General features: G+C 45.4%; 1 protein-coding gene across 3 annotated transcripts in view; it reads left to right on the top strand.

The window, feature by feature from the left end:
• The first annotated feature begins 571 nt into the window (after positions 1-571).
• The window catches only part of arfgef3 (ARFGEF family member 3), a 47592-nt gene continuing 20575 nt past the window's right edge, over positions 572-27588 (top strand). Inside the window, exons 1-22 of one of the 3 annotated variants that reach the window (XM_030442935.1) lie at positions 572-1224; positions 4176-4227; positions 8625-8706; positions 9133-9273; positions 9743-9811; positions 13491-13607; positions 14181-14226; positions 15250-15334; positions 15638-15742; positions 15998-16122; positions 16351-16598; positions 16859-16971; positions 17185-17317; positions 18262-18872; positions 18979-19331; positions 20811-20977; positions 21424-21589; positions 21708-21815; positions 23454-23669; positions 25585-25695; positions 26449-26599; positions 26916-27224. In XM_030442935.1, coding sequence (XP_030298795.1) covers positions 1140-1224; positions 4176-4227; positions 8625-8706; positions 9133-9273; positions 9743-9811; positions 13491-13607; positions 14181-14226; positions 15250-15334; positions 15638-15742; positions 15998-16122; positions 16351-16598; positions 16859-16971; positions 17185-17317; positions 18262-18872; positions 18979-19331; positions 20811-20977; positions 21424-21589; positions 21708-21815; positions 23454-23669; positions 25585-25695; positions 26449-26599; positions 26916-27224 — 3593 coding nt within the window. In that variant the 5' untranslated portion in view covers positions 572-1139. The remainder of the gene's footprint in view (positions 1225-4175; positions 4228-8624; positions 8707-9132; positions 9274-9742; positions 9812-13490; positions 13608-14180; positions 14227-15249; positions 15335-15637; positions 15743-15997; positions 16123-16350; positions 16599-16858; positions 16972-17184; positions 17318-18261; positions 18873-18978; positions 19332-20810; positions 20978-21423; positions 21590-21707; positions 21816-23453; positions 23670-25584; positions 25696-26448; positions 26600-26915; positions 27225-27588) is intronic. The other 2 variants (XM_030442934.1, XM_030442932.1) reach the window with 2 other exon arrangements.

The raw sequence follows: 27588 nt of genomic DNA, 5'->3' as shown, positions 1-27588 counted from the left end.
TTTATTGATTTAAAGACCTGTGCGCTTTACTAGGGGAACTTAGTAAACTAATGAGTAAAATATTTCCGATAAGATCATTTCAAATAAAAAGTGTTTTTATGTGTCTGATGGTGTTGACAAAAATCAAACATACAATTTACATAAAAAATCTACAACCGGGAGGTTAAACCAAAACATGTTTAGATAGACAAAACATCATTTTATAAAAATGTATTCATAAATTTTAGAAATTATCCAAATATTTTTTAGGAAAATCAAAACCTGCTTTGTCAATTATCTCAAGAATCACTGAGGTACGTTTCTGTAATACCACAGATAAAACTAACATTTATTAAAGTTGTAACTTCATGTTTGTGCTGATGCTTTCATTAGATTTATGCACAAAACCCACTTGGTTAGGGTTCTGGTGATAAATAGCAGCAACACATTTTTATTTACTGTGAATAATAAATATAACTGTATTTATTAATGTATTCAGTCATAATGTGGGTCAGGTGTTTTATTGTCGTGCTTTTATTGTGAAGGGGAGAGTCACCTGAGGGCAGCTCACTGAGCTTCCTCCACCTGTCGTCCTGCTCAGGCAGGAAAAACCCGTTCCGGTGACTCCATCCATCCACCGCCACAGTTTCCGGCTGCCCCTCGAGGACGCGGCGTAAATACTGTGTTGCCAGGTTGGAGAGCAGTCGCTGTGGTTCATCCCTCTGACGAGAAAGCAGCTCGGTTTGTAGGGATGGAAGGAACCGGATGTGGATCGCGTTAGGATTTAGAGTCTCAGCTGGACCGGATTTCAAAACACGGAGAGAAGGGCGTCTGTCCGCTGAATCACCCCCCGCTGCAGGGACAGCGTTTGTGATGGTCCTCGGTCAGATGTCGGAGGGTCGTCGCGGTTCTGTGTCGGAGCTGTAGCCGTGGATTCACCCGAACCGCTCGGACGCTTCCTCCTTCCACCTTCAGCGCACTGACGGCTGGCCTGACATCATTGGCTGCTCGTTGGGAATGAATCATCGTCTTCATCAGGGGGGGTCAGGGATGCTGTCACCGTCACGGCACCCTTAAAAAAAACCACCAGCAGACAACAACACGTACACAAACCCGCCCAGAGACCCGCTGAGCCGCTGGTTGCTCCCTCGGAGGCAGCTATGGAGGAAATCCTGCGCAAGCTGCAGAAAGACGCGTCCGGCCACAAGCACAAAGCGATCCGGGACGCCTGCGCCTTCGCCTGCGGTGAGTGCGCAGCAGCCCCCCTCCGGGTCTCCGGCTCCAGGGAGGGGGAGCAGAGGGATGGGGATGTGGGGAGATCCGTTACCGGGTCCACCTGCTAGCTTTAAAGCCCAACAGAGAGCAGCTGCAGGGGTCTGACAGGCCTGAGCTGAGCTGAGCTGAGGGGGAACCTGTCCGCCGCACGAGCTGAGGATTTATTTAAGGTGGTCAGGTGGAGGGGGGCTCCATGTCCATGTGCAGGTGGGGTGGGTGTAGCTGCACCAGCTGTTTGTGGATGCTGGCTCTGACTGAAATCAAACCTTTTAGTTAATATGTTAGTATGACAGTTTAAGCAATTGGATCTGATTGGACCGTGCAGCTCTCTTAAAGGAGCACTGTGTAGGTTTGAGGAAAGATTTTCATGCCTAAACAAACCAAATAAATAAGAAAATAGTAATAATAATCTTAATCTTCATGATCTTAAAGGACAGCACAGTTTAACTTTGAGCGCTGATTATCACCTCTGTACTCTTGTAAATATTAAACTTCTTCCCCAGAACGACATGGTGCCCCCTTTAATGTAAGATAGCCTTGCAGAGAGCCTTGCATTGTGGGTAATTGTAGGCACCATGTTTGAAAAGCAGTCCTATAACCCTGTTGGACTTGTTATAGACAAACAAATGATCAGAATCGATATAGCAGAGCCACAGATGTCTTTCTTTTCATTTTACACATTCTCCTTACTTTTTAAAGCCTTGTGCCTACATTACCCACAATGCAACTAAGCCAGGGAGTGACATCACTGGAGGTAATTTATCAGATTGAAGCAGCTCTGGAGCCACAAAAGGATTTATACTTCTTTTTTCTACAAATGCAGCAGTATTCCCTGTAAGACCTGCAAACACACGTTAATGTGTAAAATTGGTGGCGTTTCCCTTTAAGGGCAGATTATCTTGTGTAAACATAAGTGGAATTTGAAGGATAACTGGAGCTGAACTTCAGTCTGCAGTGGCCACAGAAACAATGATCATAGAGAACATTTATAATGAGATAAAGTAGAGTCAGATCAAACGACTGTCTGGTAAATAATAACTAGTGATGAAGATATAACGACTAACAGGTTAAAGACGAGTATTAAAACACATCCATCAGTCTGATCAGTTCAGAAAATGACGTCATGTCGCTGTAATGAAGCCTTTAAAAGCAGGAAACAGTTGATGAGAATTTCACAGGAAGTGACATGATGACATCATGCAGAACAGAGCTTATTGAATAGTAACGTTTGTGCATTTTATTTGAAATATTATAAGATAATATAAGATGATTAAAAAGTGTGTAGAGCAGGAGGCGTGAGGCTGTCAGATCCAGTTTCACAGCAAACTAACAGAAGAAAGATTTCACAGCATAACAAGAACAATCATCTGGACTGCTGTGTGTGAATGACTCACTCCTCCTCTCTCACCCAATTAAAAGTTTTCAGATGAAAACCTTTTTTGCACTGAGAGCCTTTTTTCCAAGTAAAAAGGACGAGATTGGACTTTGAACCTTCCAAAGTCTCATTAGTCTGTTTGCACAGTTCAGTGATTTTATTCCCCAGAAGTTGTTTCCTCAGCGAGGCAGAAAAGTCTCCGACCCAGCAGACAGAACACACACAAACACTGAACCGGTTAGCAGCGAACCTAAAGAAAATATATACGAGACGCCATTTCAGCATGGAGGGAAGTGATTCCCACCGGCGCCGGCGCTGCGCTGCGCTTATTAGTGTTATTAATAGCAGCGCTGAGCCAGCCTGACCTTTTGGTGACAGGTGAGACAGCAGGTAGAGAATGGGCTCAGATTGTGCTGATGAGGGGACAATCATGTAATCTTACACACACACACACACACTGAATTAATGCACACACACACACTCCAAGGCCATGTTTAAGCCTAACGAGGCGTGACCAGAGAAACTTGATCCATGCACACACACTCAAATGTGAGGTGTGTGTGTGGATGGAGGTGTCGTTGGTGGCCACAGGCAGAACATCGTGCACTGCTTTTCATTGTGCTGCCCTCTGACTGACGTGTGTCCACCCTGCAGCTGAGTGCAGCTCAGAGGAAAGTGTTCCTGATGGGCCTCATCAGCCGGGGAAACGTTTCACCCACTGCCTTGAAATGTTTTCGCCGTCACGCCCATAACATTAATCAACGTGCAGCTTATAGTCGTCTCTGAATGTGATGAATGTCTAATGACCCTGTGAACTCCACCTTAGACACACACTCACACAGACACACAGACACACACACACACACAGGGCACATCTACAGTAATATACTCCACAGTGCACGGGCAAGGTGAGCGTACAGGAAACCTTGGAACGAGTGCGCAGCGTGACAGATTGTGCAGAGTAGCAGGAGTTATGTGATGTTTTAGAGACGTCAGCAAGAGTCGTAATTTAAGTTTCTAGCGGCGAAATAATCCGCAGTGTGTCCTCTGTTGGCTGAACGTGTGAAGCCAAGGTGAAGCCACTGAAGGTTTTATAGACGCAGCTATCTGAGGTCATTTCAGCATCAAGATGAACGCGCTGTAAGACATCTGGAAGACGTCTCGAGTGTATCGTTTCCTTTTTAAAACGCCTCAGTAATTAGCTAAAGCAGCTGGTTACTGCAGTTTTAATCAGACAAGGAAGTGTGCAAATATATTTTCCCTGGCAGCAGGATCTTGTTCATGCATATTATTTGTTAAACATATATTTGAAATGCAGTGTGAGATTCTTAGCTATGGTGTCTGAGCTCATAGCTTTGTTGTCTCTTTGTGTAAAAGGAAATCTCAGTCTTCCCTCTGAGTGTTTCTGAGCTCAGCATACTGAACTTGAAGCAGCTGTGAACTGGTGTTTGCTTCTTCTTTGTGTCACTGTACTGCAGCCTGCAGTGTCTGCTGGATGTTTTTTAATCCCTGTTTCATTTTCTTTCTTTGTTGCATTTGATCACAGAAACTCTCCAGTCTCAGAATGGATCAGCCAAGATCTCCCCTTCAAAACTTCGGTAAGTTACACGACACAGATTTAGTTTCCGTCCGACTCTGTTCACTTCACTTCAGTGTCCGAGGCAGGAAACCAAAGCTTGTTAACAACAAACTGTAAAGAAGACTGGAAATGTTCTTTTTGTGATCATTAAAAAACAACGTTTGAACCAACGGTGACTTAATCCGTCTGAGCTGAGAGCTGCTGGGCCTGAAGCTTCCTGAGAGCACCTGAAATGTTTGAATGAAGTCGTTTGATAAGTTAGTTGAGTCTTCAGCCACACACACTGTACAGCCTGCAGCCGGCTGATAACCACATACTGAAATTCAAAATGTTCTCTGAGCTCTGTGGTTTTTTTGCACGCCTCTGTTTTACACCGCGCGTGTGATTTGAATGAATTTGAATGATCAAATCATTCCAGGGACGATAATGCAAATATTGAACGGAGGCAGTTACACATCACTTACACATTAGTAAACATTGCAAAGAATATATGAATTTAAATGAACCATCCATGATGCAAATCCAGTACAGCGACTCTGCAACGAGTGTCAAGTGTGAGAAGCTTTAAAAGAATACCTGAGGTGGTTTACACAACAATCTGTCAGGAAAACCTTAACAATCAAACTGGAACAATATAGAGACAGTATTTTACATCTCTTTTCACTGCTCCACAGATGACACTCAGGTATTCCCCTTCTAAGTTTGACAAACCAGGGGATTGCAGACAAACTACAACAGTGTCTCATAGACATTAAGGACTGGCAGGTTTATAACGTCCTTCTGTGAAAAGAGGACAAGATGCAGCTTTGTCCCCCAACATCAAACCTCTGCTGCTCTCCAAAAGCTTTAAAGTGTTCTATAAAGTAAATTAACTTGAAACTGTGTTTTCGACACACCCACCAGGGTTTTTTTTCTGCATCAGGACGACTCTGATCACAGCAGTGCTGCAAACTAAATAAAGGAAACAATGGGAAGACAAACTGAGGTTGTTTTCTGAAAATGAAAAATAAATTCCTGGATTTTCAGAAACTCAGTTTTCCGTGTTTACGTCCAGTCGGGCATAATCAAAGATCTTTGGAAACGATGACGCAGCCACATGTTAATCAGTGTTTGTAGGATCATTAGAACTGGAACTATGTGGTTTATATTGAGTGTTTGAGTTTGTACGGTGACTGAACGGCTGTTTGATGGAAAAGAGAGACAGAATAGGAAAAGTCTCCTTTGCGGTTTCAGCTGTGTTGTGTGAACAGAGATTATTATTTCTTTTTCTCAAAGTCCCAAATTAAATATCTGTGTATCTCACTTTAAACAACTCGCTGGGATCATGTTTAATTAACGGAGACACGAATCAAGACGATTCTGTGTGAATAAAAACAGTGTCGACAGCTCGCTGTAATCTAATCAATGTGTCTTATAGTGGAAATTCATTTTAGAATGAAATTGACAAAGAAGCAGTTTGAAGCTGTGGGTCAGTAACGTGTGTGTGTGTGTGTGTGTGTGTGGTGTGTGTGTGTGTGTGTGTGTGTGTGTGTGTGTGTGTGTGGTCAGAAACACCCTGAATGTTACATTTGTTCTGTTTTGGATTGTATAATGTTTTCCAGGTGATCCTCTTGTTGACTTCACTTCACGTTTATACTCATCATGTCTATTAAATGAAGCTGACAAACTCAAACTGGACATTCACACATGCAGCCAGCTGTTTAAAGCTGCGGACCTCCAGCGCCGGGCTCAAACTTATCAGTGCAGTTTTCTTCTGGTTGAGTGCCTCTGTGTCCTCATTTTTTTATTGCAGGAATATTTGCACCACTTGTCATGGAAATGTTCCTGTGCATTGAAGCTCACTCAGTTATGTCGAGCGCTCCTTCTGTATGAAATGTAAATGTGGAGTGAAAGGAGAGCTGCTGCTGCTGCTGCCGCTGCTGCTGGTCGCCGTCGGATCACGATGAAGGTGCCATAAATTCTGGAGGCTGTTGCAGCTCAACACGCCATAAATGATTTATTCAATAACCTGAATTGTTTTATTAGAGATTATTAGATTAAATATTGATGATAATGTCTTGGTAATGTAGTGCGGTGGTTCTCAGCCAGCGAGCTGTTCTGTCTCCACAAAAAAGATTTCAAGCTTCTTATTACAAAATGAGCTCTCAGCCTCTCGAACAAAGACGACACCTACTTGTGCAACAGCCTGTGGGAGGGTTGGTGTTGGGGAACAGGACGGAGCGGCGGTTCTGTCTGCAGGGCAGCTGCTGTGGGAGCCTCTGATTGACAGAATAATGCTAGCTTTGATTGAGAAAATGCATGTTTGGCTTGAAAAGGAAAGTTTTTATGCTTTGTGTCGTATAACTAACTTAAAGTGCTGAATTTGTTGGTTCTCTGAACATTTCAGAACAGTTTTTAAATGGGTTATGGACCCGTCATGCTGTTCTGTGGTTGGCTTTGAGATTCTCGTCCTGATTAATCGTTCTTTGTGTCTTTTGAAGCAGGAGAATCTATTGTGCGGTGTTAACTTTGTGCTCATGAATAACGTCTGAACTCATTGAGGCTGTTGGGAACCGACTGCGGCTCCTTGCAGCCCGTTTGAACCCGTGTAGTTGTGACAGCTGAGGATGAAGCCGTGTAGCCTGCGATCAGCAGCACAGCGCCGTGACTCAACCAGCTCCAGATAACAACAAGGAGAGCCAGCGAGTGTTCAGCAGTAAACAAAGAAAGATCCAAGAAATGGGAAAAAAAATCAACCCTCAGCTCTGTGATTCAAACACAGTCGCTGCGTTGCGTAACCGACTCTCTCCCACAGTGTCCTTTTGTTTTTTTACATTTTATTTTTAACTGAGAGAAGTTATTTTTATTTCTTTGGGTGAATCCATAAATAAACTCTTCTGAGCAGCTCCACAGCTGACTGTAACTGTTTCCACTGTCAGATATCATCACTATCATCGTCTGGAATTAAAAAGCAAAAGCCAAAAAAAAAAAGAAAAATTATAAGGAGAACAATTTAACATGAACAAGAAACATGAAAGGCACCAGATTACTCTCAGACACGGTATCCACAAGTCAAGATATAGAACTGAAAGTCGCCAAAACTAATTTGTACTTTTGTTTGTATACAATTAAAGTGTCCCATATTAAATGTACTTAAAGAGTAAATTACACATATGTTTAAGATGACTGTGTACTATGAGTCAACCATGATCCTGTCTGATTATCATATCCAGTATGCAGCATTATTCAGTGTTTTCTTTTTAAATCCAGTTGTAGAAAATTTAAGAATGAGTTACTTCGGCTTGGATGCAACATGCAATCTGTAAAGTAACTAGTTACTTAAGTTATCAAATCATATATATTTGATATTGTGGATTTGAAAAGTAGAAAAGATAAATGTAGGTAGTTTTGTCTCAGTAATGCTACACACTGATATGAAATAAAGAAAATCAGCTTCTGTCAGTGTTTTTTCTATCGATCCGTCTGCGTTAAAGTTCCTCATGCCTCGTTTTTATCGTTGCGTGGACTCTGTGTGCTCGTTGCTCTGATGTCTCTGCAGAATCTCAGTCTGAAATGTCTGAAAGTGACGTTGTCAGAAACTAACTGCGTTAGCTGGCAGCAGTTATCACAGCGTCTCTGCACTCCGTCTGCAGCCCAGAGACACTGACTGCCTGACTGCACCTCCAGTCTCATCACTGTCAGCAGAGACGGCGGCTGCAGGCAGAAATATCCTCCCACGGTCTGACTGTGTCTTGTTAACTCTCCTTTAGGATGGTTTCAAAATGCACAGCTGCTGGCCTCTATTGATTCTTGAATGTTTCACTGATACTTGAAATCTCATGACATAATGAAAGGCTTCTCTTTGATTCGCGTTCGTCTTGAAGCAGATTTGAACTTCTAGATCTGTGTGTCTGTGAAATATGAAGTCAGTGACAGAAGCTCACGGTTGTGATTTGATATTCTGAACTTGGAGTACAAACAGAAGCGCTAAGAGCAGCAGAGAGGGAGGAGGATGTGGAGTTCACAGTGGAGGTCAAGACCGAGGCCTTCTCAGATTTTGCTGATGTGTTTTGCTCCTCAGTCCTCCAAAACTTTACTTCCTATTAAATATTGAAGCTGTGGGACAACAATAAAGTTTCCTTTTAGCTGCAGTCTGGTCTGGAGAGGTGAACTCTGACTGGGTTTAATATGAGGCAGTATGGGATGGAGCAGTAGATGAAGTCATGGACAGAACAGGCTGCATTTGGACTGAGCACAGATGTGATGTTCTGTCCATTTCAGGGTAAATCTACTGAAAGCAATGTCAAACTGCAGTCAGACTTCTTGTATCTACACACAAACTTGGATTCTGATACTACGGTAATGTAAGTTGCACTGAAGCGTTGCTGTTAACAGAGCTGTCATGAGCGGTTTGTGGTTTTGTGTGTGTGCTTGCAGAGAGCGCTGCCTGCTGCCTCTACAGATGGCTCTGGAGTCAAAAAACACCAAACTGGGACAGACAGCGCTCACCGGGATGCAGGTAAAGTAATGTACAGCAGAACTGTGACTTCCAACAAATAATAAGGAGCAACAATCTTCTTTTACAGCTGAAAAGTTTAATTTATAGGCGATAACATGCACCTGTGCTCAGGTCAGTTCAGTGTTTTGTTGCTACCAGACGAGCAAATCCCAGACAGGTAGTTCTGTGTTACTGACATCACTGGGTCTTGCAGTGCTGCTGTGTTATAGAACTCATCATGAGCTCATAATCACCTCCCACATATGCAGTCTCACCACTACTTAAGCTAGTTGCAAACACTTAAAAATAATGAAATTGGGAATAAAAGACACTGCATCAGCACCAGCATCAAGATTCTGCAAACAAGCAGCATTTTTAGTATCTTGCTGTAGAGGATAAAGTGTGCAGCTGTGTCACGGTGAAATGTCTTTCTTCGTCTCCAATCAGAAGCTGCTGTGTGAGGACAGGTTTGTGGGCGGAGTCACCATGGAGGTGGAGGTCCTGGAGAAGCAGCTGCTCAGCCAGATGTTGGAGGCCATCAGAGTCACTCCCTCCCTCCATGAAGACCTGCAGGTGGAGGTCATGAAGGTAAGACCCGGGGATGTGTGAGCATGCTGTTTCACCTCCAGACAGTTTGTGTGTCTGCAGACGAACTCTGTGTTTTTAAATGTTTGCTTTTATCGCACTTGTTCCTCCGTGCACGCTCGCTCTGCAGCAGGCCTGCCAGAAAACCAGAGGATGGATGTAAATCTGGTTGGCAGCTGAGCAGCTCTGCATTGCAGCTTTTTCTTTGATGGTTTCCTTTTTTTTTGGCTTCTGTAGAGCTCAGCGTCATGCTGCGTTGTGCCTCTGTCGTTCTGGCAGATCTTGCTAATTTGTGTTCAACTCAACGCGGACCGACTTTGTCTCGGTGCTTTTGATTGCGCCGATGTTACATCAGTTGGAGTTTGTTTCTTTAAGTTGTGAAATTTGAAAAAATAGCAACATTCATCACCAACTTTACTCTCCTCCTCTTATCTCTCTGTCAGAAAGTAAAAAGCTGTGTTTCCGTCTGCAGGTCCTGCTGTGTATCACCTACTCACCAAACTTTGACATTAATGGAGACTCCATCCTGCGGATTGCTGAGGTAGGACCGCCTGAGTCTGTTTTTAGAGTTGCATCAGCAGATGTTTGAGATCTTACAACACACAGGGACTTTTTACTACAGTGATACTAATCAGCAACATGCAGAAATGAATATTTTAGATTCTTTGTTCAGCGGCTGTGTTTAGAAACGCTTCTGAGGAGAAGCAAAGCGTCCAGCTGTCATGGTTTCTCTTGGTTTACATCAGAGTGTGACTGTTTGTACCCCCAGATTATTGTCTTTTTGTACTTGGATTAGACAAACTCGACTAAACTAAAACTCAGTGAACTCGAACAGTTTCACAAACAATCAATATGAGACATGTTTACCTCTCAAACCTCAAGTTTTAAAAGATTATAAACCTGCACTTTGTTTGAAGTTTCTTCTCTGTGCAGCTCTTAACTTTCACCTGATGACGAAGCAAACTGAGGCATCGATTGTTTGCATGATCGCAGTATTGATCGGACCGTCTCAGACCGTGCAGCACAGAAAGCATTGCTCGTTTTATTACATCTAAGAGGACGATTAACTGGGAGCCCAACAGGCAGAACATGAGCTCATTCCCTCCATAAAGAGGAGGCCTCGCTCCGTCACTGCTCAACAGAAGGCCTCGTCTCATGCTGTAGTCTCATCAATTATTCAAAAGGTTGCAATGAGTGGTCCTACACACACACACACACACACACACACACACACACACACACACACACACACACACACACACACACACACACAGAGTCATGAAGATGGGCTGATTTTGACACTTTTCGATCGCTGTAATCCAGACGACCTCTCGTGTTGCTCAGTGTTGTCTCTGAAGGTGAACAACATCAATGTACTGTATGGATTATTAATATTTAAAACATTTATGAACATTTAATGCTGCACATCAAATGGACAGCACATCATTAAAATCTTAAATCATAACACAGCCATTAATCAAGTCTTTCTATCCTGTGAATCAGGTATAACTGTGTATTCAAACTGTAACTATGGAATATAACTCAATCTCAGTTTCTGGTAAAAACACTGGTTTCCTGCCAGTTGACCCTGAGGCGATGTTCTTCTGTGTCTCTTTGTCGAGGCGCTCTCTGGATTTCAGCAGATTCTCTGAAGCTCTGCTCGGCTTTACAGCAATACTGGAGGTTTTGAGAATCTAACAGCTGCCACATGTAAGCTTGAGAGATTACTCTGCAGGCTCCTGAAGGATTGCAGCTGGAGTCAACGTGGATTTCACTATTAGAGAAGATCCCAACGCAAAAAAATGTATTAACACATTTCCCAAATCACTCCAGCAGCATAATCTTTTTCCACCAGTGGTCTGTTTGTCCCTTACTGTCTTCTAACTTAAATCTTAATTGGACAGAGTAAAGCAGCTGTAACAAATCTCCATTTAAGTTATTTTAGAAGCAGCCGTCTGCAAGAAACTGAAAAGAAGTTGTTGCTGTTTGCAAAAACTCTCTAACTGCGACTTCCTGTGAAGCTGCAGCCCAAAAACAGAGAGGTGTATTCAGCTCTGTCGGGGAAACTGTGAGTGTTCAGCACAAACTGAACATAAGAATCAACACCAGGGAAGCAGAGCCGACGGCTGAGTGGATTCAAAAGTTTCTGTAGATGTTTTGATGCTTTTTCTTTCGGCCATTGAAACTTGATCACGTTAGAGCTGATTATTCAAACTTTTTCCAGCTACCATGTGCCCAACCTATATGCACAAACTCGCGTATTGTTCTCCAAGCTGCAGAGCGTTGTCTGTACAGTGTTTGCATGCAGCATCACTCCCCTCAGCAGCAGCAGCAGCTCCTGTACCCAGGTGATGTTTGACGTCCATTAACAGCTCATAAGAACCCGGTCAACATGTTGTGTTAATGGGCTGCGAGCTGCCAGGCCCGACCATCTGCTGCTGTGTGTGGGTGTCTGTTTGCGATGGGTCATAACTCAGGGTGACTGCAGAGGTTGTCAGCACCACTCCATTATCAGTTACATCCCAAACAAACAGCGAGGATCAGAACAGCTCTTAATGCAGAGACCGGCAGTGCGGAGGGATTTATTCAGGTTCAAACACTGGGAGCTGGAGGTCATTACCTTACCCGTAATACGATCATATCTGTGACATCGAAAAGTCATTTACACCCTCGAAATCATCCCTGGCTCCTGAAATTGAAACACAGTCATGCCTGGACCTCCTGCCTGTTTAAAGTTAGCTCTGTGTGCTGTAAACAAACCAACTGGCCAACAGTTTGCAGTGCAGGAGTAGAGATGCATGTAGAAAAGAAAGAAAAGATGTTTTGCTATTATGACTGCGTGATAAATACAAACATGGAGATACAATTCATCACGTGGCTGGAAAATACCACTTATTTTACGAATGAATGTGTCGTACTGTCAGTGTCTGACCAGCAGTCAAATGTCCACAACTCCAGGTACATAATCTAAAGTTTTGCAGCTTTAAAATGGAAATTTTTTTGCCTTGGTCACGTTCATGATTAAACTCAGCTGCTGCGACAAATATCTGAAACATCGAGCGCTTCCAACTGCTGCAATTGTTAAAACAGCCGGAGCTGTTAGCTTTGAGCTATAAGAAGTGTTCATTTTGGGAGGCAGCCCACACAGCTCACAGCCACTGTGGCTGGAAGGTCTCATAATGCAGGATGTATTGATCTGTCATTGATTAGACACAGGTGGTGAATCCCTGAGGCTGCAGAGACATAAACTGTGAATATAATTAGCAGACAGAGCTGTGTCTGTGGCCGGGCCTGTTAGTTCTCAGTCTCTTCATTGTCAGAGGACGGTGCAGATCTTTTGTAATTAGGGAAATAAATCCTGGCTCTCTGACATGTTTCGTATCTCTTCCCGTAAATCATCCGTGTGTTTGCCTCTGTTGTAATTTGTGTCGTTCAATCTAACCAAGACTTACTGTTGCACAAACGTAATCAATCCCAGCTTTATTTCCAAGATCTTAAAGTGAAGCCAAACAATTGAAAATGAACCTCAGGTGAACAACAGTGTCTCTTATGATGATGTCAGAGCCTCCTGCAGGTTCTGTATTGATCCAAATAAGCTCCAACTTTCAAAAATCCCTGCAGATCAATTCTAATCTTCTCCCTAAAATAAACCGTTTTAAACTCATACCTGGGTACAAATAGATGCCTGTGTGTGTGTGTGTGTGTGTGTGTGTGTGTGTGTTGCACTCCTTGAATGAAAAGTGAGGCACTTACACTCCTGTTGTTTTTCATCCCTTTGGGATCATGTGTGCTGAAAATATGCTATACCCTCATGATACTGTGAGCACTTCTGATAAAAGCATCAACTGAGGAACCATGTGTTATAAATAGCTGTGTGTGTGTGTGTGTGTGTGTGTGTGTGTGTGTGTGTGCTGCTCAGCTATATATAACACGTGGTTTTTCAGATGACTAACTTCTATCTTTCCACAGATCCACAGTGTTTCCTCTGTGACCTTCTCATCTGGCTTGATGATGTTTAACCCATTGACAACCCCCCCCCCCCCCTGCTAAATCCGGTAACCGTGGTAACCTGTGACGCCATGGAAACCTCCCGTTAATCTCCCTGATAGCCGAGTGTCTGCCTGTGATGCTGTCTTGGGACTGTGCGTCATCACGCTTCTACGTGTCTCGGACGGAAGAAAGACCTCACACACTGTGTGTGTGTGTGTGTGTGTGTTTAGGTGTGTATCGAGACCTACGTGTCCAGCTGTCACCAGCGCAGCATCAACACGGCGGTCAGAGCCACGCTGAGCCAGATACTGGGAGACCTGACGCTACAGCTGCGCCACAGACAAGAGGTCACAAAACACACACACCATACAGTAGTTACACACACACACACACACACACACACACACACACACACACACACACACACACACACACACGTGTAAACTACAGTGTAAGAAAAATAGCAGAACTCAGTGTATGATGCTGTAAGATTATCAAACTCTGAACTCTTTAAAGGAACTAAACCAAGTGCAGACAGGATGATGAGTTCAGGGACCGTGGGACATTCAAGTACTCACAACAGAAACAGGGCCAGCTCGATCTGTGAAATGTGAAATCTCAGAGGCAGTTGAAGCAAATAGTTGATTAATTGGTCAGATAATAAACAGAAATTTAAACTACAATTTTCATTCATTCATTGTAAAATCATCATTTTTAAAAGGAGTTTTTTGGGAGGAGAGACAGGCACTTAAACAAGGTGTTCAGACAGACGGTGAGTTAAGGTGCTGTAGATATAGGCAGTACAGCATTCCACCAAACTGGCACTCAACAACACTTTCTCAGCTTTTCATCAAAGTGCTGTCACTCTGTCACATACACCATCTCAGTAAACACACCTCCTGCTGCGTCCTCCTCCGCAGGGTGCCGATGGAGACGAGGTGACGGCGCCGCCGCTGCACAGAAGAGGTACGTGCTCTCCTTCACTTCTGCAGATCTCCTCGTCTGCACCAGGGCTGTAATCACCTCACCTCCATTATATCATCACGCACATGATTATATTAAACACCTCTTCAAAGTTCTGCCTTTACAGAGTGGATAACGCAGGATTTGTTGGTGTAAACATGTAGATTTAATCACATGTTTATTACTGACGTCGTAGTTAAAGGAAGTGGTGAAATTATTACATTATGATTAACTTATTTATATTGATAAGAGGGGCAGAATATAATACAACACCATAACTAACTGTGTCCTCAATGCCAACAAACACATATTTTGTTAATACATCTATAATAGTGTCAATTAAAACATTATAGGCATCACAAGCATTGATTAAAGGTGCAGTATGTGGGAATTTTAGTTTAAAACAAAAAAAAAATCATCATTTTGAGGAATGTACCTGTTTGAATTCTTTCTGAGAAGCATCAGTGAATGAGGGATGTTTCTCGAATGGCCACCATAAAGAGGATGAACCTCCTTTGTTTTTAGATAACGACGCAGTATATCCTTTGGTGACTCCTTGAGGAAAAACTTTACATCTTTTTCCTCCTGTAAGAATCCACGACCAGTAAAGTCTCAGCAGGTTTCTTCTCTCCAGCGTGTTGTGAAAATCAAACCTTCATGGAGCCGCTGCTGGCTGTGGATCTTCTTTACTGTGCAGTACAAACTGTTTTATAGTTGTTGTAAAGCCGCTGTAATCAACTATCTGCAGGTAGTAAGAAACACTTCCATAAAGAGAGACTGGCAGGGCTTCTTTATGACAGTCATACACACACATGGAGAGTTTGCAGGCAGCTTCTCAGAGACTGTGGTATTGATTCCTTGTATTTATCACACATAAATGTAGAGATGAGAGTGAGAGATGGGAGAGTGTGATGAGTATTTAATCACTTGATTGAAGTAGGTGCTGTGAATTAACCCGGTTATTGTGTGTGTGTGTGTGTGTGTGTGTGTGTGTGTGTGTGTGTGTGTGTGTGTGTGTGTTTGCAGACATCTCACCCACCAGCCAGGCTCTGTGTGATGATGTGGTGACGGTTCTGACAGTGTTCTGTGAGAAGCTGGAGTCGGTGGACAGGTAACACTTCAGTGTCTTGTTGTTGTTGTTGTTGTCGTGTGGAGGTGATGGTTCTGCTCGAGGGTTTTTGTCTCTGAATCACAAGATTTTTTTCCTGACATGTCATCAGTCTCAGAGGAATCTTATGCCACACAGCTATGTGACGGACGCACATTTAAACAAACAAAAGCTCTTGAACGTGTTAACACACCGTGTTTGTCAGCTGATGTAGTGGAACGAGAATGAACAAGACTGACTGGATGTTACTAGAGGACGTGTGACTTCCAACATCTGTCGTACATGAAATGTCTCTTCTGGTTCCAGTGGTAACCAGCTCCTGCAGCTACTCTACCTGGAGTGCATCCTCTCCATGCTCAGCAGCTGTCCACCCACAATGCACCTGTCCAGAGGTTTCACCGACCTTGTATGGTGAGATTTGTAACGCTGTTCCAGACTGAGGCTGAATCTCCTAATATTAGCTTTCAGATTTATTTTGAAATGGAGGCCAAAGTGACTTCTGCTGAGGAAACACAAGATTAATAAAAGAGGATTGATACTAAGATGCAGTTATTCTCAAGTCAAGCAAAAAAATAACTATTTCCAGTTAATGTTAATTTGTTTGTTAATGTTAATCTCTGATAATGGTACGTTTTGAGTTTTGCAACAATAATATTCCTCCTACAGGAAGCAGCTGTGTCCGTCCCTCGTGGCCATCATGGGAAATCCTGTCAACGACAAAACCATCGCCTCTCACCACGGCTACATGGGAGCGCTGGAGCGAGAGCGCCTCTCAGACAGACTCAGTCTAGGTAACTGGATATACCAGAGAAACATCTAAAAACATTAGAGCTGTCCTGCAGATCCAGAACAAAGTGTTTAATAATATGTATCTCTGCCAGCAGTCAGCTCTGATCTTTGCATTAATCAGTACAGATAATCACAGATGAAGCTGATTTTAGACTCTGGTCTGTCGACTTCTTCCTGGTTGTGTGAGGAGGATGATCTCAGTGATTCAGCTTCATGTCCTCCTCTGCCAGGGATCAGCCTGGACATGGACTCCTCCGGCGGAGGGGTATCCGATCAAGGCAGAGGGTCCGGCTGCTCCTCCAGCGCCCCCGCCAGGATCGCCCCGGTGGTGCGGACTGTGTGTTACATCGCCGCAGAGCTGGTGCGTCTGGTGAGCTGCGTGGAGTCGATGAAGCCGGTGCTGCAGTCGCTGTACCACAGGATCCTGCTGTACCCGCCTCCTCAGCACCGCACCGAGGCCATCCGCATCATGAAGGAGGTGGGAGGAGGAGACGTGCTGCTGCTTCACTGCTTCTAACTTTTCAGATTGAATGTCTACCGTCAGACAGACACTGATTCTCTTTACACTTCACTAAAATATGTTGAAGTAATTCATCTTAGTTGATCTGAAGTCAGCATCATGATGTGGGCGTGCACACATACAAAGGATTCATTCAGGGGTTGACAGTGAGGCGATTAATATAATGATGACAAATATTTATGTGTGTGTGTGTGTGTGTGTGTGTGTGTGTGTGTTAGATCCTGGGCAGTCCGCAGCGGTTGTATGATCTGGCAGGTCCGTGCGTGGTGGAGCCTGAAACCAGGAAGCGCTCTTTCTCGAAAAGGAAGTCCCACCTGGACCTGCTGAAACTGTAGGTTTTACTTCCCTCTCTCTGTTCTTTAAGTGAGTCTTTGGAATATTTTACTTTGCAGAATTTACTCTGAAACCTCAAGTCCTAAAGATAAAAACAATAAAGTAAATGATTAAATAACCAGAATAAAATCTGAATCCTCATTTCTGCTGAATACAAGCAGAGCAGTTAAGTCACAAAGTATGTTTGTGTGTTGTGTGTTTCCCTCTGAAGAGTGATGGACGGGATGACGGAGGCGTGTATGAAGGGAGGCATCGAGGCGTGTTACTCGTCCGTCTCTTGTGCCTGCGCCCTCCTCGGGGCGCTGGATGAGCTGTCGCAGGGCCGCGGCATCCAACCTGAGCAGGTACACCGCTGAGACGGGTTCCACTTTGGCCCTCTAAAGGGGCGTTCAGACCGAACGCGATAGACGCGAATGGAGCGGCTACTCTACATTGAAAATCAATGTAAATGGCGCGATTACACGCGATTCAGGCGACGGCGGCGCGAATGGAGCGTCTGGCGCGGCGCGAATGAAGCGTCTGCCGCGGCGCGAATAAAGTTGAAAATATCCAACTTTTCAAGCGGCATCGCGCCGCGACATCCAATCAGCGACGAGTTCAAGCCAACGACGTCACTTCCATCACCTACGGTTGTTTACGGTTGCTCAGGGCAACGGTGGAGGAGAAGCTAGTTGTAGCTCACCTCAGACAGATGGACAGGCGCTCCACAGCTGAGATGCAGCGCCTGTAGTTGGTGTCCAGGCGGGAGATCCTGGCACCGACCCGAGCTAACAGGTCCTCGAACTGGGCTCCAGTCAGCCTGAGCTACCGCTGGAACCGGTCGTCATCCAGACGGAGCTCCTGGAGGAGACAGTGAAATTCCCCCAGCTCTGTGTGTCTTCGGAGGACTTCATGAACCCAGACACGACGGCGGGTGGTTTTCCGGCGTTTCTGGGACTTGTACAGCAGGTACAGTACAGCAACGGTGGTGATATCAGCCATGATAGACGTGGAAAGACAGCGGGTTGAGAAATACCGGTTCAAAAATGAGCGGGCAAGCGGGCAAGCGCGAATGACGCGAATGAAGCGAATGACGCGAATAGTCCAAAATGATCACGCGGCGCGAATGGAGCGTCCGGCGCGGCGCGAATTAAGCGTCTGAAGCGATTATATTCGCGTCTATCGCGTTTGGTCTGAACGCCCCTTAAGAGATAAAGTTGAGGCGTGGCCAGACGAAACCAGGAGAAAATCTGTGTTGTCTGATTTTAGTATGAATATAAAACAGTAACATGGCTGCTGTGTTTCTCAGGCTCGGCCTCTCCTCAGACGGCTGGAGGACTTGAAAGATGGCACAGAGTCGACACGTGAGTCCATGGAGATCAACGAGGCCGACTTCAGGTGGCAGAGACACATCCTGGCCTCTGAGCAGGCGCCCTTTGACCCCAGCTCTTCCTCCTCCAACATGGCCACCACCGGGGCCACCGAGCGCAGCCCCGACATCAGCATCAGCATCACCACGGAAACGGGCCAAACCACCCTGGATCTGGAGGTGGGGGAGATCAGCCTGGGTCACACCACACCTGAGGAGTGTGGGGAGGACGCACACCTGCCCTCGCCCTCATCCTGTGGTGTCCAGGAGGAGACCAAACGTGAGCCGAGCCACGAACCGGGCCAGGGGATCCAGCAGGAGGAGAGAGGAGGTGCAGGGGAGGTCGAGGGGAGAGGAGAGAAACAAAGAGCAGCAGCAGCAGGAGGTGGTGGAGGAGTAGGAGTCGGGGAGAGAGGAGGTGTAGTTCCTCCAGATGTGGTTCAGAGGAGTCACGGCCTTGTTTACCCTGACATCACCAACTTCCTGTCGGTGGAGTCCAGGACCAGGTCACATCATGGAGGAGGGTCCCGATACAGTGAGAGCAACTTCAGGTCAGTATCTGAAACCAGAAGCTGCCTGGAACAAAGACCAGCATGATCGTTTCTCACAGTATGATTGTTAGATTTAAAGTGATCTACCTGTGTGTTGGTCCGTCAGTATGGAGGAGCAGGACCTGTCGCGGACAGAGTTCGACTCATGTGACCAGTACTCCATGGCTGCTGAGAAGGACTCGGGCCGCTCCGACGTGTCTGACATCGGCTCCGACAACGTCTCGCTGGCGGACGAGGAGCAGCAGACTCCTCGCGACTGCCCGGGCCACCGCTCCCTCCGAACCGCCGCCCTGTCCCTCAAACTGCTGCGCAACCAGGAGGCCGACCAGCAGAGCGCCAGGCTGTTCTTCCAGTCCCTCTCAGCGCTGCTGCCTCGTCTGCTGGGATTGGCCACCGCCACCGATGTGGACCTGTCGCTACAGAACTTCTCCTCCAGCTTCTGCTCTGGACTGCAGGCCGGTGAGCGAGGGAGGGGAGGGGGTTGATTGTGTGTGTGTGTGTGTGTGTGTGTGTGTGTGTGTGTTAGTAAAACAAACAGAGGATATTTGTTGAAGGCAGGCTGATCGGTGCAGCAGCCTCTTCCGCCCTGTCCACAGTTTTACAGACTTTCATTGTTTGCTGTACTCATTATTCTCTGTCCTGGAAACTCTTCTGTCTCTGGTTGACTCTGTATGCACGAGGAGTTCAAGAAATTGCCAATTTAGCCAGAGTGTGAATGTACTGTATATCCTTTAGTCTGTGCTCACTTCATCAATTTCAGCAGGAACCATTTAATTTAACGTTTTGCCTGCGAGGCACGGCCCATAATCCATCAGTGAAAACAGCGAGCCTGCTGGGAGTTTTTACATCGGCAGAACAAAATTAGGAAAGAAATTAAACTGTACGGTTAACTGCCTTAATGAATTTGGTCGCGGCTGTAAATCCCCAGAGTGACTTTTCAGATTAAAACACTTGACTGATCATCAGCTAACAGATTATATCTCACCTGCACACTCATTCCCCGTCTGTCTCTCCTCCCCTCGCTTTTCACTAACTTCCATCTCTTTTTTTTAATTTTAGTTTCCCTCCTGCTTTCCTTTGTGTCCGTCCTCATTTCTCCTCCTCCATTCTTCCCCTTTTCCTCTTTTACTTTTCCCTTTATCTCTGTCTCCCTCACTATCCCTTCATCATCCTCCCCCCATCCTTTGTCTCGTTCTTCTCCTTTCTCTATCCCTCCTTCGTGCCTGTCTTATTTCCCTCCTTTCTCCCTCACTTTTCAGTTTTCTCACGTTCGCAGCCTATTTTTCTCTTCTGTGGACTCCTGCCTCTTTATTCCACTCACTCTCTTGTTCGAAGATGAAATTCTGCATGGATGTCTTCCCCCTTCATTTCATCGCTTTTTCTCTTTCTTCATAATGAAAGACAAGAAGGAACCGATTTAAGAACTGTGTCCATGCAAACGGCCCCCGTGAAGATCAGGGTGCTTTTCAGTGAATGTGGTGCATTGAATGATGTCCTGCGCTCTGCTGAGGGCAACATGCAGGTGTTTCATGTTTTTGTGTTTCTCTGGCCGACCTTCTCTTTCACGTCGTCCATTAATTGCTGCAAACGGACACCTTCAAGGTCGCTATCCCACTTTTTTTGCCATATGCATGAAGAAAGGAACAAGACAATGAATTTGTATTTTTTGTATCCAAATATGAAGTCTTCACAGGCAGAACCTCTGTTTCCCTGACAACACCCGCAATAATAGGATGGAGATAAACTCGTCTGCTCAGCTCGTTGTAGTCTTTGGCTCAGCTATTAGCCAGAACGCTAAGAATGCTGCCAAGATTCAAGATGGGATGTGAGTTCGGGAGGACGGTGTCGGCTACATTCTGCAGCTTGTGTGTTTCAGGCGTCATGTCGCGGTGTTCAGATGGTTTTGCCATTAAAGGGGAGTTCTCTCTCTCTCTCCAGGTGGGATCCACTCTCCAGGTTTCGAGTCGGGCGACACTCTGAGCTGTCAGTCGCTGATGAACGCAGACGGTCTCTACCTGGTGTCGTACTACTCTCTCCTGCTCAACCTCAAGCTCTGCTGCTGCGACTACTACCGACGGAGAACGCTGACGCCCGTCCTCAGCCTGGTGAGCAGAGTGCCGGATCAGTTTGCGGGGGTGTTAAACATGATGACACTGGTTCAAACACTCAAAGAGAAAAAAAAACTAATGGAGTATGTACACGTTGTGGTATAAAATACTCTCCTCCTCCTCTGCTCTTCTCTTGCCAGTAGTTCCCATTCAGAGCCATGTTTGTAGTGTTTTTGAACCGGTCATTTTACCTCTGCTTACTCTCTTGCAATGGCAGTTTGAGTTTAGCCCGAAACTAATAAACTGAATACGACTACGTGGCAGACTGAAGACAAAAGCTTGACAGAAGACGCTTCTTTCACATTTCAGATCCAGGATTTAAATTCAGAATTATACTACACTAGCCGTATTTGAAGATTTTCTGCAATAGGTTAAATCGACTTTGATGCGTGGTGTGTGTGTGTGTGTGTGTGTGTGTGTGTGTGTGTGTGTGTGTTTTGCAGAAGGAGTTTGTGCGTCTGATCCAGAGCAGCGGAGTCCTGGTGGTTCTGTCTCAGGCCTGGATCGAGGAGCTCTACCACCAGGTGTTGGAGCACAACCTGCTGGGCGAGGCGGGGTACTGGGGCTCACCTGAAGACCACACACTGCCGCTCATCACCATGCTGACAGGTACAGACGGCAGCGATGGGCCACATTTTACGTAACAGACTTCAATTGGCAACTCCCCAGATGACTAAGATCAATTTGCAACCTGACCATTTCTTTTTATCTTCATCTCCTCTCTCAGATATTGACGGTCTGGGCAGCAGTGCCATCGGAGGTCAGCTGATCAGGAGGGCGTCCAGCCGATCGCCACTCAGCTGTGATAAGGCCGGCAGTGACATCGTGATGGCAGGTCAGTCGCTCGTTGGGATAAAACTGCTGCAAAACCTCAGAAATGTCCACGCTGGATTAAATGTGGGATCGGTGCATCCATTTTCACGATGAATTATTCATTAGTTCCACACCATCATAACAGATATTTCAATAATAACTCTGGAGTATTGTTCAGAGGAGGCTCTTTTCATCTGCATCTGCCGCGTTACGACACTGCAGGGTTCAGTCACCCTGAATCTGCTGCTGTGTTAATCGTTTGAAAACGCTCCACCTGCTGTGGGCTGAGCGGTGCAGAGAGGTGCCCAGAACGGTGCTGCATGCAGAGCAGCACCTTAAATATTAGCAGACACAGATGAGCTGTAAGAGATGAGTCGATGAATATCGGGGCGGATGCTGCAGGTCTGTAACGGGGAATGTAATTGCAACATCAAGGAACATCAATTAAAATCTACTCACGAGTGAAATATATTCAGAAACCCTGGTGTGCCACTTAGTCTAATGAGGAAACAAAATGATCTCACAAAAGTTCATAAAAAGGAAATCTTTACTCCACCGTTCTCCTTATTAAACAGAAAAATACAACTGCACAGCGTCGGAATTCAAGTTTCTCTCTTTTACTAGACGATTGTGAACTCGTATTAAAGCACACTTCATTCAAACACAACATAAAACACATGAATTCAATATAAGAGTCTTGGTTCGTCTTCACACAGTCACTTCTGGTTTGTGCCAAATAAATCCTCAGTTCACAGAGTAAGATGTGAAAATATTCCTGCTCTACACGCTGTTTTCATCTGCTGCTGATGTCCAATGTCTTTCTGTCTCTCCTCTGTTGCATTTCTGGCTAATCTGACCCACAATCCTCTGTGCACCGGAAGAAACATCACATACATCACTGTGTGTCAGGCAAATATGAACAAACTAAGGGGGAAAAAACATTTGAAGCACATTCAGTTGTAAGGACTTTATTCTTTGTACTCCTCCAAAAGTTCGTGCTAAGGTTGCGACGGATGTAGGAGCAAGAGGGTTCACAGCACACTGTCATCACAAAGAAGTTTGTCCCATGTGTATTCATACTGCATGCAACAGTATGTACTTTGTAAGGGCAGCTGCAATACATTCTTAAAGTAAAAAGACAAAGGATGCGATTCTGAACACAACATAGTCCTGATCAGAGGCGATCTACATCTCCTCAGACCGCCAACGATATCTACAACAGAGAGTGTAGTGATCAGTATGTAGCAGTTATGCCTGCACCTTCTGAGTCACTGACTTGTCTTGGTGTGACTGCAGTGAGAACAAAAAGAGGCTGAGCAGCAAGAAAAACATGAAGTGAAAGGGTCAGAAACAAAGAGCAGGAGAGAGACGGAGAACATGAGTCAGAGACCACCTGAGCCTCTGCTGCAGCCCCCTGGAGGAATAAAGAGCGGCCATTGTTCCCACTGCTGAGTCATCCCTGCATAAACACAACTAATGCTCTGTTTGACTCAACAGCAGCATCAGTTGCTGCAGCCACCTGCTGTGTAAACACCCACTTGTTTGTGTGATATGATCTCGATGAATGTCTGGTCTGTTACATACAGCACCTTGTTGTTTTCATGCATCAGCGACAGCAGCTTCACTCCCGACTCACCGCTTCATCCTGTGTGTTTTGCAGGAGCCGTGTTCTCGCGCTTCATCCTCACAGGCGTGTGGAAGAACCTGATCGATGTGCTGTCCACGCCGCTGACGGGACGCATGGCCGGCAGCTCCAAGGGCTTGGCCTTCATCTTGGGAGCAGAGGGGGTCAAAGAGCAGAGCCAGAGGGAGCGGGACACCATCTGTCTGAGTTTAGACGGGCTACGCAAAGCTGCTGCGCTCAGCTGCGCCTTGGGTGAGCAAAACATGTGTCACATGTGTCTGCATCAGCAGGAAAAACAAGATACAGCGCTCGTCCCTACAGGAATACTTTGTTTTTCCTCCCTGTTAACACAGAGAGGTCGAAGGTCACGGTCGGATACAGCAGCCATGGAGCTGGAACAGATTTAAGTCGCTTTCGACTGCAACACTAAAGGCTTCCAATGAAACCACCCTGCCCTTATAGGAGGACAGCTTCTTCTGTAACAGTTGATAACATAAAAACACTAATTGAATCTGAATACACAGTTTTATTTTGGTGACAAGGAAGCTGTTGTGACTTTTTCTTATCAAAATGAAACAACAAAACAAACCTAACCCACTGAGCGGCTGCTGTACCGGGACTCGTAGTAGTTGACACATCGTCTTCCGGGTCCAATGAATGAATGAATGAAACACGTGAGCGTCTTATGCAGTCACCAAACCGTTATTCATGCCTTTGCGCTCTTAACAAATAAGCGACCTCAGCCGAACTGTGCACACACTTATATTAACTCTGTAACTTCTCACATGTTAGCCACAATGCAATAATAAGACGACGACGACGACGACGACGACTGTCAAAAACTGTGCTTCCCCAGTCAGCAGCACACCTGCTGAGTAATTACCTGCTGTTCTATTTAACAATTACCTGCACCCCACAGTACAGAGCGCCACCTACTGTGGCATCCAGGTACACACACAGGTATACACACATAAACCAAAAAATGGCTTTAACAGATGCAATTTTAAAGGAACAGTTCACTCAAAAAATGAAAATCCAGTTATCATCTCCATCCAAACAGCGTTGCAGCATCCTCCTGAACACCTGAGGAGAGATTTGTTTTAAATTGTAAAAACAACATAGAAGAATATGAAATTCTTCGTATATCTTGTCCAGCATAACCCAAGTCTCCTAATCCAAGATTCTCAATTTTTTGGGAGCTCCAAATATGAGTATGAATCTTCACCTGAAACTTCTGCGTGGTTGCGGAGAGATAATGACTGAATGTTTTTACATTTTTGGTTGAACTGTTCCTTTAGCAGTTTCAAACAGTTTTTACTTTGTAGTCTGACAACATGCAGAGCATCAGCCAACATAGAATCCTTGTTACAGAAATACAAATGCAACTACAAGGCAGCACAACAATAAATCCTCTACTAAACCTCGAGTCATGGCAAGAAACCAAAGAGAACACCTCATGTGGATTTAGCTTGTTTGCTGTGCACAGCTGGGCGTAGAATAAAGAAATGAACATGATATGAAGATATAAAGTGAAATATAGCCTGACATATGTTCCCATCCCTGGCTCCTGCTGTGCACACAGATTTGTTTGGAAATGTATTCATCAAGGGGGGAAGGTCTTGCTGAGCGCTGAAGTGTTTTTCCTGCTTCACATGAAGCGCTCACAAGCTGCCCAGCAACCACCCGAACACTCAGCAGATCCACCGGAGGTTAACAGAGAGGTTAAGGTTGTCATGACGGAGAATATCAGGGGAAATACATTTTTATTATCAACCTCCTCTAAAATTCTGAATGTATCAGTTGTTAACAGTGACTGGCACAACTGCACGGCTGTCAGGGGACCAAACCTGACAGAAACGATCCGCACAGACGCACTGATGAATATGAATGAACACGTGGAGTTCAACCTCAGCTGTTGGACTGTTATAGAGGAGGAAGGTGTAAGGAGGAAGATGGTGCAGTTTTTTAAGTCGGTTTTAATTGGAATGCACCCGAAGGAGAGAAAAAGCTCAGGCATACTGTGCATACATCTGTGAAATCAATTATCAGTACGGTAATGATGTTTTTAGGATGAGAGAATGAATGAAACTCAGCAGCTTGTCTTAACACCATATGTATCTGTGTGTGTGTGTGTGTGTGTGTGTGTGTGTGTGTGTTGTCTCATCAGGTGTGGCTGCCAACTGTGCTTCAGCTTTAGCACAGATGGCTGCAGCCTCGTGTGTGCAGGAGGAGAAGGAGGAGAAGGAGCTGGGAGAGACGGGAGACGCCATCACACAAGGTACTGAGAGAAGCTTGTGTTCGTATGGAAACATGCAGAATTAAACCTTTAGTGCTGCCTGAGGGATAAAACTGGGAGGATGTGTTACAAGGAACAACTACCGGTGAACTTAACGCCCACTTTGAGTTGCAGCGTTGGGGTTTGACCAGATGATCAATGGCTAAAACCAAAAAGAAACCCGTGTGGTTTATTTCTAATTGTGTTGCCAAAAAAAACAAAATAATTTTGAGTGATGGCATCTTTTATTAGAAAATGTTAGACTGTCTCAGAGATGGACCTTTAGTGACATCCAGTGAACGCTGTGGAGAACTACACCCACATCATCAAGCTCTGTCTTCTCTACAACCCCTCAAAGACCGACACAGCTGCCAGCAACAAAAAAAAAGCTATTATTCTAAAATGAGTTTTTTTAGCTTCCAACCATCCCCATATGCTTTTAAAACTCATGTACTGAGGTATTATACGGGTCTTGTTTGGGCGTTCAGGGGCTCTGTGGTGAACATGGTTACGTCATCACACTCTGCAGCATTGATTCGTCAAGAAAAACCGTTAAGTTTCCTCCTCTGGGATAAACGGCATTTTATGTAGCCAAGTTACATTTGTTGTTCCTGTCCAGTGGATGATTTAACTTCTTGAACATCTACATGGTCAGAAAATAAAATATAGGATGTTTTTCACTGAAGAATTTAGAGGATAGTTTTATAATAAATTGCTGTAACGTGTGTGTATGTGTGTGTGTGTGTGTGTGTCCAGTGAAGCAGCGTGTGGAGCAGCGTCTGGAGCAGATCGGTCGTCCTCAGGGAGTTCGCCTCCACACAGCTCACGTGTTGTGTATGGACGCCATCCTGAACGTCGGGCTGGAGATGGGCAGCCACAACCACGACTGCTGGCCACATGTCTTTAGGTACACACGCACATTAAAACAAGGTTAGATTTGGCTGATGAGATGTTTTTGGCTCTCTGGACGACCTGTTTTTCCCCAGAGAGAGCATGGGCCTCTTCGATGGGCTTCAGTTAATCTTGGAGTGGACTTTCACAATGTCATTCAGGCTGTTCTTACCCTTCAAAGACAACAGACACATGAAAATGTCAGAGTGTCAGCGTGCGATCAGTCACAGACGTAAAAAAGTGCTTCACAGCTGACTCGGTTCAGTTTGAGGGTCTTTTCGCTCCGTGTCTTGGTCTCCTGCCCCTCACTCTTCTCCATCCTTCTCTCTCAGGGTGACTGAGTACATCAGTTCTCTGGAGCACAGCCACTTCAGCGACGGCTCCTCACAGTCGTCCTCTTTGACCACCATCACCCAGCAGAGCCAGCAGGCGGTGGACCTGGGGCTGGAGCTGAGCTGCGAGCCCAGCCCGGAGGCCTCGGAGCTGGGCCTGAGTCAGCCGGTCATCCAGCCTCTCTCCATCCAGGAGCTGCTGAGGGAGAGCAGCAGAGGGGGCCGCGGTCTGGACCTGAAGACCGGCAGCCTGATGACCGGTACCGGTGCTGCCAAGGCTGTGTGCACACTGTCAACACAGGCTGACAGGTGAGACACAGATATCACAATGATATCACACATTTATCTCTGTGCATATACATGAATAATCATTTATTGTAGCCGTCGTCCCAAAAGTTAAAAGTAATCTCTGAGTGCTCCTCGATTAGTAACCAGTTCTGGATCAGAGCAGAATCTGATGTGACTCTGATGTTTATTCCTCCAGAAGTTCTGCACCTCACCGTCTCTCTTGATGGAACAGAAATGATATTTTTTGTGTTGACGTATAAACGACATGTAAACACAAAGAACAATACGTGAAGAACAAACAGCATCAAAGTGTGTGTCTACCCTCAACCTGCCAGTCTGCCTCAGTACGTCTTCAATAAAGAACTCAGTACAAAACAACAGTTTG

The sequence above is a fragment of the Sparus aurata genome, chromosome 15 (assembly GCF_900880675.1).
Source record: "Sparus aurata chromosome 15, fSpaAur1.1, whole genome shotgun sequence".
In the NCBI taxonomy this organism is placed as follows: domain Eukaryota; kingdom Metazoa; phylum Chordata; class Actinopteri; order Spariformes; family Sparidae; genus Sparus; species Sparus aurata.
Note: the sequence above shows the minus strand (reverse complement) of the source record. Positions and strands in the feature narration are given on the sequence as shown.